Source organism: Drosophila santomea, chromosome 3R (genome assembly GCF_016746245.2).
Source record: "Drosophila santomea strain STO CAGO 1482 chromosome 3R, Prin_Dsan_1.1, whole genome shotgun sequence".
NCBI lineage: Eukaryota > Metazoa > Arthropoda > Insecta > Diptera > Drosophilidae > Drosophila > Drosophila santomea.
In genome coordinates this window covers 18,519,448-18,531,779 of record NC_053019.2, presented here as the reverse complement: position 1 = coordinate 18,531,779, position 12,332 = coordinate 18,519,448, and the positions used below count along the sequence as shown (strand labels likewise).

At 39.7% G+C, this 12,332-nt stretch overlaps 1 protein-coding gene across 1 annotated transcript; it reads left to right on the top strand.

The window, feature by feature from the left end:
- The first annotated feature begins 3,593 nt into the window (after positions 1–3,593).
- LOC120453022 (gliolectin) lies at positions 3,594–10,230 on the top strand. Its single transcript, XM_039637541.2, has 2 exons — positions 3,594–4,475; positions 8,884–10,230. The coding sequence occupies exons 1-2, from the start codon at positions 3,974–3,976 to the stop codon at positions 9,054–9,056; spliced, it is 675 nt and encodes a 224-aa protein (XP_039493475.1). The 5' UTR covers positions 3,594–3,973; the 3' UTR covers positions 9,057–10,230.
- The last annotated feature ends 2,102 nt before the right edge of the window (positions 10,231–12,332 follow it).

Sequence of the window (12,332 nt, the reverse complement as noted above, 5' to 3'; positions counted from 1 at the left end):
ATATCCACATCCACATAGCCACATCCACATAGCCACATCCACTTCCACAGCAGCAGCCGCAGAAATTGGCGCAAAATTTACAGATGCCTCAAAAACCATTAAAAAAAAAAGCGAATGAAAAATGGAAAGCAACTGCAGCGGCACAGGTTCCCATTTGTTTGTGAGGCATTTGAAAGGCCCCAACTTCCCCCACTAAAAATAACACTATCACGCACTACAAATAGCAAAAAGATACATTACTACATGTATCAATGCATTCAAAAGCGGAAGTATAGTATTCTGGTTGCTAATCAGAAATTTCTGAAGTTATTGGATCAATTACCTTCTTAGACAGTGACTCATTGTTATTCTTATCAAGGCTGTTCAATGTCGCAGTTGTCAGCTTATTCTGCAGACCCATCCTCACTTCTTTACGATTCACTAATCATGACGCACTGATTTGGAAATATACAATAACGAGCTTACAAAAATTGGCTAAAACTAAGCTAACTATTTTTTGGGCAAGGCCTATAACTCTCAAGCTTAAAATATGATTAAGCAAGTTAATGGCTATCAAGAATCTTTAGTATCCTACTTTTAGCTTATCTGGTCTAATATGCCATTTAAAAGTAGTTTAAAATGTGTTTTAAGGGCACTTCTTATCTGCGACACATGTGCCACTGCAAAGTATCTGCTAGATACATTTCAACCGAACGGATTTGCAGTTGTTGTTGCAGTGGTTGCCACGCGCAGCCCATGTTGCACATTGCACACAACAAATGGGAAATAAAACAGCTGACGGTGGGAGGGGGGAGGAGAAAGCAGGAGCGAGGGGACACAGAGACAGACGGGGCTCCTTAATGAGCTCATTTATTAATTAGGCGAACGTGACGTCAGCCTCTGAGTATCTGTATCTCAAACTGACTGCAGTACGTTCGGGGCACTAAAACAGCAGTTAACCTCATGCGCAGCGCGTGCGACAGTTCCATTGATCGCTTGCAATGGGTTTTGGGTTTGAGTATGGGTCTGGGTTCATTCTTTTCATAATCATTCACTGTATTTGGCCTTTTGTGGGCCGCAGTTACATGTGGTACGTGGGCCATAAACTAATTTCTGCCAGCCAGTCCGGGGGAAAAACAGCTTGAGTTTTCCGCCGACAAGCTGCGTGCAGCGGAAGTGACGGCGGAAAAGTAGCCCATCAGTGGACCCAGACACGTAGCCAGAAAAGAACGAACAGATAAAAATATACACACGCCGACACACAGGCATTCAAATGTATAAAATGCCCAGTGAAAGAAATCAGCGCAGCTACGATATCAAAAATAACCAAAGCTGAAACGCATTTTGCAGTGCAAATGACGCAGCAAACGGAAAATGGGGTGGCGAAATTCAGGGGAAAAATCGATGGATGAACCGAATGAAGGGGCATGAAATCTCTTTGCCAACTTTCACACATTTACAACTGCATTGTTACGCCGCTCGTCGAGTGGCGCGTTTTTAGATGGATTTGTCTTTTGGCGCGAGGGTTGGTTTTTGCATAGAGTTCCAAGAGTTCCACGTAGTGTGGCACGACCTGTGCCACCGATTCACCCGATGCGATACGATGCGATCCCATCTGATCCTCAACCCCTGTTCACCTCGCCGGCAGGTAGTTGCCAATCCGAATTTGGACATCGCGCCAAAAAATATGAGCAGTGGATATACATATATCCATCTTCTGTACAGTGAACGCTGGAGAAGCGAAACTCTTACTTCAAGTGGCTAGGATTTGTTTGTTTTGATACAGAAAAGTTAAAGTTGCAGTCAAGTACTCCAAATGTGCCACACATAATCATCAGTAAAGGATTATATATTCAATTGGTATTAAAAACAAGGTGTACGTTTTATGAGATATAAGATATTGTATAAGATACATATAAAAATAAGATATATGTATAAGACATATGTATATGTACAAAAATATAAGATAAAGATACATATAAAAATTAGGTATATATATAAGATACATATAAAGATTTAAGATAAAGATACATCTAAAGATTTAAAATAAAGATACATACAAAGATCCAAGGATCCAAGAATCCATTCCCGCGCATATCCTTATAAAACCTATGCTCTCTTTGCATTTTCCCTTTACGAGGTTCCACTGTACGTCTGAAAACAATAATAAATCGCAATCCTTTGGGCGCGGCCTTTGTCCAGGGCACTCTTTAAAATGACTAATCGCTCCGGAGCAGACGAAATGGGCCTAAAGATTCGAGGTAACACCAGCTGCTCCTCCAGTGGAGTGGAGTGGAGTGGAGTGGAGAGCCCAGTTCCCCAGATGGAAATGGAAATGGAGATGGAGATGGGTGATTCGGTGGCTCGGCTGACTCAGCAATATTGAAATTGAAATGACTTGTGGCCCACATTATTGATGCCACTGTGTGTGTTGCCAACTATAGTTGGTAGTATACTACCAATACCACTACCACTAACCACTATTTCTATGCGGTTTTTCAACTCTTTTCACTTTCGTTTGTTCGAGATACGCTTGAATTGGCACCGCAATCGCGAAAGTGTTTTAGCCCCTCTATTATACAGATTGTAGCCAGAATTTGTACCTATTCCTGTCGCTGCCAATTTGTTCTAGCCACGTCTGGCCAATTAGCCCGTTTAATGCCGCATGAAGCCCAAGCTCGACCTTGAGTTAGGGCCCAAAACGCCAAAACGTCAAACGCCAAAAGCGCTAACATATCAGTTAGTTAGCGTTTAGCGTGGTATTTGTGCTGGGTAAATAGCAACTAGTACTTAGTCGCTAGCATAACTAATTGTATTTACACGGCCTATGAGTGGCACACAAAAAACAGATTCACTTTCCATAATTGTTACATGTAAATAGAGCCAATATCGTAGATCTACAAACACTACTTACAAATAGAAGGAAAGTATCTCTTTTTGATTGAAAGCATTTGGTTGTATTATTGAGGTGCAGCATTTTGTGAAGTTACTAATCGCGCGTTATGACGTCATTGAATTGATTTATAAACTACTTTGAATTCATCATATGTTTGCTTTCGATGCAATTCAGTTTTATGTCTAACCTTGTGTAGAAAATACAACGACTTGGAAACAGTATAATTTTTGGGATCTGATAATGGCATTCAATTTGATTCACTTTTGTTTTGTTTTTATATTTAAAACTTAAGTTTTTTAAAAATTAGATTATCACATTTTATGAAATGAAGGAAGTAAATGTAATTTATGACGTCACCGCACAAACGTGCTGCAGTTAACAGTGAAAGAGAGCGCACAAATGCCAGACCACAAATGATAAGGAAACATATTTTTAAGCCAACTGTACTAACTTTATTAATTTTGATGTATAATTTTTGGAATTTTCTCTAGTTTATTTTCATTCAAGGATTTCCCTTTTATTTTATTTCTACCCACAACAATTCGCACCAATGTTAATGCTACTCAAACGTAAGAGAGCGCCTTAAGAGCTGAAGAGAGAGAGAGAGTAAGAGCGCAGAGTGACCGTATTTGAAAAGCGAAAGTAATGTGAACGAATTAATCGCCCAAATCGGCGCGACCGAAACTGGTCACACTGCGCCGTATATAAGGCGAGGAGCACCGCTCACTGCGGGACTTCGGTCGTCGATTGTCCACGAATTCGGTCGTTTGCGTCTGCACCAACTGCGCTCTATTCGCTCGCTCTCTCTCTCGCGGCTCGCGTGAAAGTCGTAAAGTTACGCTACAGCTCTCCACGATACCAAAAACGAAAAGCACAACCAAAATTCGCCAGCGGTAGAAAAACCGATTGAAACTGCAATTGCAATGCCTAAAATGCGTACGTGAGTTTCGCGCAGTGTTTGCTGTGAAAGTTCGAGTGAAAGCAGAAAAAAACAAAGCGAGAATACTTGCAAAGCAATAAACCAAAAAAAAAAAGTGCAAAAATACCTAAAGTTTAAACAAAGCAAAAGAAACAAGTAATACAAAAAAAAAAAAAACCATGGCCATGCTGTGTCCGCCGATGGGCTTGGGTCATCCACATGCCGCTCCCGTGCCACGCCCACCGCCCAGCACGTCGGAAAAGAAGAGAATCCGTCGCAATCTATTCAACACCGCACCCAGGGACTCGGAGATCGATCAGCTGTTGGCCCAGGAGCAGCACATGAAGCGATTGTATGTCAAGGAGCGCTACGGATTCGACATCCAGCTGGAGGCTCGTCGCGATGCGGATGCGGATGCCGCTGCGGTTAGGGGTGCGGATACGGATGCACATGCGCTGCGCGGAATGCGGTATCCAACCACACAGATGATACCCAGCAGCGATGCTGATGAGTGCAATCCGAAGGCAGTCAGCGAAGCGCCGAGGGGCATGGCCCTGACTCCCGCCCAAATCTCCGCCAGCGCACAGCTGATACTCCAGAAAAGCAAGAGCAGTGCGGATTTGGCCAACAGCACGAGACATGGCCAAAAGCCATATGCGACGCAGCCACAAGGCCTCAAAGGTACGCATTTTATTTTTTCCCCCCATGATTTGTATGGTTTTAGTTCCACCTGAAACACCTGGGGCTTGCACAGAAAAGTCTGAATAATAATTTCTGTATTGGTTCCAAGTTATTTAGTTCAATTCAGTTTCAAGTAGTAGATATATAGATAGTTCGATTTTCCCAAGAATCACCAACATATGTAAATGTTAGAATAGAGAACGCGAATAGATTTAAACATGGAGAATTAAAAAAGGCTCATATTGTCCTTGAATTTCTCATAGATCTCCACAGTTTTTGTATGTATGCTATATGTGCTAAAGGTTCTATTTACTGAGGGTCCATGTACATACTTCTTATATAGAATGTCCAATAAGCAGACACCTGATTTTAGTTGCCTTTTCCGTTATTCCTTCCTCTTGCACTCCTTGTTTTGTGCTCGTCCCTTGCCACAGTCGTCACCCTTATAAAATTCGTTCGCTAGTCGAAAAAAAACCACCCCTGTTTTCTGATTTTTCTAATTTCGTTCTTCCCCTTCTGCCTTAATTCTTATTGTCACTTCCCTCTGTCCTCTCTTTCCTCTTCGCTTCTGGGTAGTTTTCCCAATTCGTTGTGGGTTCATTCACGTGCATATCCTAGGGATTCATCCTTTTGGTTACTCGAAAGTGAATTCGGATACATGTACATATCTGATGGATAAACCTATTTACTTTATTTACTTGGGTGTATGTACATATGTATTTCAAACTGCAGCAAATTCACTGCAGATTTTGTGATAGCTTCATGTGTAATAGATGTATGTATTTTAATAGGCAATTGTTTGTAAATAAATACACTTGAACTTTCAACTGTTTTTACTTGAAAACTAAGTTGGAAAACTAATAGTTTTCAAAGTATGGATGCAGTCTTCTGATGTCTGAAAGTTCCAATCATGTAGACCGTGTTGTTATGTTTATTATTGGCCCTTTGTTTGGTTATTTAACTAAGCTAAGGGCTCGAATCAATATTTGCAACAACTGTGCACACAAAATGCACTCTGGTGTGTGTGTGTGTGTGGTGTTGCGTTGGCTTTAGTGCCGTTAGTTTCCACTTTTTTCTTATCGATTTGTTTGGCAGCTCTCCCCCATCATCGCGCCACACAAACTTTCAAATTTCAATCACGTTTTCTTTTTTTTCGTAGTAGCTTAAATTCGTTTCTCTATATTGAAAGCTTGTTTTTCGGTTTTTGTTTTGATAGGAGTTTGTTATTTTGCGCATCTCCATTTTGGCCCCCTGCTTCCTAACCACTTTGCGATACAAAAACACAACGGTTTTTATTCGCACTTCGATTTCATCGCGCAGTTTACACTTCTTATCAATTCTGCATGTCTAGGATTTCTGAATTGAAAAAAAGTAAACTAAACCTAGAACGTTAAGTATTATTGTAGGGCCATTGCTAAGGTACTTATTTAAGTCAAATTTAAATGGATATCTATAACTAATTTGAAAGCATTTACAGCTTGTAATAATAAAGGTATTCGAAATTATTGAACAATAAAATATACAAATATACACAAGGAATTTCTATTGCCTCAAGTTTTACCAACAAAAGAGAGAAATATTGAAAAATTCTATTGATTTACAATAAAAGTAATAAAAAGCCTCGTTTATGGACGTTCGACTGTACCTTAAATTTTTGACATATTGTTATATATATGTATGTATGACTGCTTTACTTAGCGCTGATATTTCGCTGATAGCGTGGCAATCAGAGAGTGAGAGCGAGAGAGAGAGGGAGAGCAGGGCAGAAAGAGAGAGCGAGCTGGTCGCCAGTTTGTCTTTGGTTTGGCAGTGTGTCAAAGCGAAAAAGCTAAACAACAAACTGTACGTCAAAATAAAAACTGTTGAATAACAATCGCGCGCCAAAAATCTTTCCATATTTCTTTCGCGAAAAGAGATTGCAGCAGAAAAGTGAACAGAAGAAGCGTAAAATGCAAAAGGCAATTAATTGAGAGGCCTCAATTAAATTTAAATCAGCGCCAACGCCTTCTGGTTTTCATGATTCTTGTTTTTGTTGTTGCTAGCTGCTGCAGTTTCGCCAGAGGAAAAATAAAAACAACAAAAAATCAACTACTTGGCACACGACCATGGCGACTGTACATGGGTTCACTGTAGTTGTGTCTGTGGTCTCCCCAATTCCCCTTCTCTTGTAAAGGCCGCACCCACAACGACAAACGCAATCTCAACCAGAGGGAAACAACAACAATCCGCTCGCTCTTATACGACGACGTCAGCCCACTCACACACATACACACACTCACGCAAACGTACGCAGAGAGATACGTTTACAAAGAGAGAAAGCAGATTTTGTGTTGCTTGCTCTCGCTCTCTCTGTTTGTCTGCGTTTTGGCGCGAACTTCTTATTTTCGTGTTTATTTTTAGTCGTCTTCGCTGATAAGCTTGCCGCGTGTGTGTGTGCGTTATTATGCGTAGTAGTACTACGCACGCACGTTGCTGGCTGGATGTTTTTCAAAACTCGTCGTGAAGGTCACGCACACCATCGAGCGCAATTCGCGTAAGTACAGCAGCGCCAAATGTTGTGTTTTGTTGTGCTGTGTACTTTTGTGGCAGGTCCGAAAAAAGCGTCGAAAGGCGGAGCGAACAAAAACAAATCAATTAAACAAAAGTTCTGTTATCTCGCCATTTCTTGCTATCGAGTGTTGTTGTTCTATTTTTTTTTGCCATGTTTTGGTCACCACTGTACTTTTACCAAACAGTTGGCGCTCTATAGGAAATATTTCTATGCTATGATGATTCATATGATCTACTTCGGTATTTTGCATATTTCACTAACAATTTACAGCGTTTCCATTGTACCTATGTGTGTATGTATATATGTATTTCTTAATACGGAAATGATGTTTTCTAAGCGGTCTATTTGGCTTTCGTGATTATGTTTTGCTCGGCCTTCTTGGCCACGCCCCAAAAAGCACGATTATGTTTTTGATTTCCCTTGAAATTTATGTTTTCTAATTATGCATGCAGAAACTCTCTCGTGGGCTCCCACATAAATATTTATAATGGGAATTCTTTGTTTTCATCGCCGACTCTCTCTCCACACACATTTCGTAAACAAAACGCGTCTTGTTGTTGTGCAAGATGGAGCGAGACAGAGCTAACTAGTTGGAGCTGCGTGCTCATAATGATAACGGTAAACGCACAACCACCCTCCGCCCTCCCCATCTCTCTCTCTTTCTATCCGCCCGCTTTTTACAATGGAAACGATCGTTTTGCCGTTTTTCCTTCCTTTCTTCTTCTTCGCCTCTGTTTCGCTTTACGTTCTTTGTCGCTGGCTTATAATTTTCTCTAACTGTACATTTGATTATATCGCCAGAAGCGCGACTCTTTGGCTGCCAGCGATTTCCCTTCTCTTTCTCGGGGGCTTTCGCGTTTCAGGCACACGTTTGTAACGCCCAAAAAGTTTGGCTTTCCACTTGTTGCGCTTTTCGTTCCACTTTACTGGATACAGTTGGCACAGCATCTTAACTTTATTTATTTACCTTAACTTCAAAATTAAACCTTGGCTTTAAATAAGCGTAATGGCAAGCAACTTTCAATTTCAAAGAATCATTGCTATTCTATGATGGTTCTATAATTTCATAATTTTTTATTCATATTTTTCTTAATACTATAATTATAGTAGATGGTTTAGTGTGCTTAAGTATTCGGTTTTCTAAGAAAGTCTTGCGGCTATTCAGCTTTTAGGTCACTGCGCAGTGTCTGCGGTTTGGTGAGCGTCTTTGTACGATCGTGTAAGCTCTAGCGGTTTACGTGATGAGGCAACCGCAGCTGCCAGTGATCGAGGTTTAATAGAAGTACAGTCGCAGCCCTCTAACTCAAACTGACATTTAGCTTTTGAATTGACAGTTTTAACCTTCGAAATGACATTCCGTATGAAATAAGTTACAAATTTAAAAAAAATTGTATGTGCTTGAAATGATTTTTGGGGTATTTTTTCAATTTTCAATAACGATAGATTGCATCCCAGACAAATGCAGTTTACCGATTGCGCTTATCGCTGTGACCATGACATTTAGTATATCGGCCAGCCGACCAGGTTCAGGTTTACTGTACTCTCTGAGTACAGCTCTACTATCATGGGGCTTGCACAAGTGTGCATAATTCCACGGCGATAAGAAGGCTGTCCGTGAAGAAACGAATCACACCCACTGACAACTGACACGTATGCAGTATAGTATTCCCAATTGGATTCGCTGCACCTTGTTGTATTGCTTTCCCTTTTGCCTCCTGAAGGTCAAATATGACGCTGGCACTTTTAGTTTTGTTTTCCCATTTCCCTTTTGCAGTGTGATTAGTCATAGTAATTTATTTAGCTATTTAACAATGCCAAATACTAAACGTTTACCCCCTTTTTTCTTATCTTTTCCAGGCATGTACAACGTTCGCAAGGCCGTTAAGGGTATTTCGAAAGCCAACGTCAAGAGTAGTTACAACAACAACGACAACAACAGCAGCATCATCAGCAGCAGCAACAACAACAACAAGAATATGATTAACAATGTGGATAATGGTACTAGCGAATTGGCAGATCAGAAGCAGTAACTTGGGATCGGGAATCGGATCAGGAATGACGATGACGACGGAGACGGCGAATGGCCCCTGGTGGAGCAATAATTGCAATATATGATATTTATTGTAAATGTAATTTTAATTTCTAAAATAATTTGTTTATTTTTTTGTACCCCCGCCATACACAGATGCATTTGTGTATGGATTGTACGTTTGTTTTAAACCAAGACTTGTCCCAAAATGTTGTTGCATAAAAAAATGATTAAGTGAATGGAAAAACAAAAAAAAAAAAAAATATGATGAAAAAAACAAAGCCAATCAGAAACAACAACAAAACAAAAAAAACCCAGAAAAGATCGGCGCGCGTGCACGGCCAAAAACAGGCAAAAAAAAAAACAAAAAACAAAACTATGATTAATAATTAATAATAGTAATATATCCGGATGCATGGCGATATCGGTCTTATAATGGAAATTATTAAGTTATGGATACGTGCTAATGTTAGACAAGCGATCGACGGCGCCATGCATCCATTATATAGACTTTAAACCCCAACCCAAACCAATTCAAGCGTTCTCAGCGTGTTTTCGGGTCCAGATGCACGCGTGTGCCAAAAGTATTTACAATTTACTTTGTGTCATGATCTCAATTATTAAAAACAATTTTATTATTTTGTTTATCTAAATGTAATTATAATTGAAATTATTTAAAAATTCTTCTTAGCCCTCAAACAAACACACACTCTCTCACACACATACACACACCCCCTCTCATTAACACCCCACCCACACACACTCTTACACACACACACACACCCACCCACACTGTACTCATATTTATTGTATGTACATTTTCGATGTGACATTTTAAATTGTATGTACTGTCTATGTATAATAACTTCGTGTCTATGGCCAAATTATTTCCCCTTTAAGAAACCCTCCCCCCTCCCCATTTTTCGAAAATCTATTTTGAACAACCAAACTGTGTATATTGTACGGAGTATTACCAAAACTCCAAGCAGCTAAATGCGAAAACCCACAAAAACAACAACAAATACTGTGCATATTTCCTTAAAAACTTTGTACGAAAGCAAGATGAAAAAAGAAAAAAACTATTCTACTGTACCTCTCAAGCAAAGAGAGTAGCAGAAAAAAAAACCAAAACAAAAAAACTCTTAAAAATACAAATGTAAAACAAAAAAAAAACATTTAAAAGCTTTTTATTTGCCTTCATTGGCCGGGTGGCGTTTGTGGGGCCCTTTTGGGCCGAGATGGCGTGATAATTCTCAAGCGTAAAGAAAAGCGGGGAAAGATGGAAAGATCCATAAGTGGATGGGATGACTCAGCTTTCGAACCTCGGGCTGCGGATGCAACAGTTTCTCCATTAGACAAGAGCCGCTCTATTGTTTCCGCGCACAGTGAACGCCCGATAATAAGCGAAGAAATTGGAAGAAGTGGCGCCCAACGTTACCCTGAATGGCATGATGACTCTACATTTATTATAAAATTGTAGAAAATTATTATATATCATCATCTTTATCAAGTATGTACATCCATTTAATGACCATTTTCTTTAGATATGTAAAGAAGTTTCTCTATGAACTATTTAAATTGTAGTTTTCTTTTTTCGAGTCCTCACTGTTCTAATTACATTCGATGCAGAGGTTTGGTGGGCAATCAAAAAGTGAAGTGGATAGGAAAGGAAGTGTAGACCCTTTCCAATTAGTGTGCTTCCCCATGTTCGCTTTCATCGCTAATCAAGCGCAGCAATTTGAGAGGCTTCACTGTGGGCTATCGGGGGCTCTCTCAATGGGAACACATGTGCATTTGGCCCGCGGACATTTCGGAAAATGCTTTCTAGTCGTAATTTGTGTGCTATTCGTACAAATGTTAATGTGTGTGTGTTGTATCTACAATGTTTAGCTGGTGGAGTGGAGTGGGCACTTAATATTAGATTGGCTGCGACTTCCGGCGAACAAAACGATAGTTGGGCGTTTGATGATGATTGATGCTGGCCAACGTTCGCATTTACCCCACATTCATCCTCCTAATCAAGCGGATGTGGATTACGGATTTACAGAAATCATTTGTTCATGTTTAAGCTAAACTAAACTAAAAAACTAAAAACGCTCTTCAATGGATCCCTAAACAATGATAAAAAAAAAACAAAGCATATAAAATAGTTGTTACTTTTTCAAAGATCTAAGTTGGTTAGGTGTGGCAGTTGATTTTCTCTAGAAACCGGATAAAATAGTTGTAGTGATTAGAAAGTTTCTAGCAACCATTGCCATTTCAAGCATTTAGCACTGCTCTCTTGAGCGAATCAAGAATGCAATAAGCTATAATAATGGCACTGCTGGCAGAATAGCAAATTACATGCCCTGCATTTAGTAACAAGCATGTACAACATATTTGCCCACTTAACTAGCGGTCTGGTACGGTTATTAGCATGCAATTTCAAGATTTTAATGGCTCTGCACTCGCATTGCAATCACACACACACACATTCACACACACACATTCACATACACACATACGCATTCACGTAACGCAACAGAGCTCAGGCGTACAATTCTGGATGTAGTAATAGCACTCAAGGTGAAATCAATAAGCAGCGACTATTTGAATTTAAAGTTAATAACAAAACATTTTCTTTAAAAATTGCTAGAAAATAGTGATAATATAATAATAATATAACAATATAGTGATAAATCAGAGCAATTAACATAAAGGGAATGAATTCGGCTGTATACTGAATGGATTAATGAAATTATCCATTTAAATAACTTGCAAAAGTGAAAAAAGAAAGCTTACCTTAAAACGAAACAGTAGACTTTTGTTTTTATAAGTGAAAAGATATGGCAGAACTATGGCAACTTTTCGGTTATTAGCTTTTTAAAGTGATTTCTCAAGATCGCAAGCCCTATTAATTTGACCGCCATTGTGGGCTGTGCGTGAGGGAATGAGAAGGGGAGAGAAAGAGAGCTAAAGGTGTTTGTACTCTCGGCAAAGTCGCGTTGGCCGCAATTCGCAATTCGCGTTTTTTGTGCATTCGCCACGCAATAAATTCAAAGCTGCAAAGCAAAATTTATGACGTCGATTTGAGCGCGCCATCTCTTTCTGCCATAACGGTATATTTAAAAAAAAAACAAAAAACGGAATACAGGGTGTTTGTACGTTGTCGTAAGAATTGCTTCTCTATTTCTTCTTGCTTTCACACTTTATTTGACTTTTCGTACACTGCAAAATCACAATAATTTATGGCACGACCAAACGGCGGAATTTAATTGCATTCCATTTTCGCATTAAT

Coding starts and splice junctions, on each gene's coding strand:
- LOC120453022 (XM_039637541.2), top strand. CDS start 3,974: ATGGCCATGCTGTGTCCGCCGATGGGCTTGGGTCATCCACATGCCGCT. Junction 4,476..8,883: donor GCAGCCACAAGGCCTCAAAG/GTACGCATTTTA, acceptor TATCTTTTCCAG/GCATGTACAACGTTCGCAAG.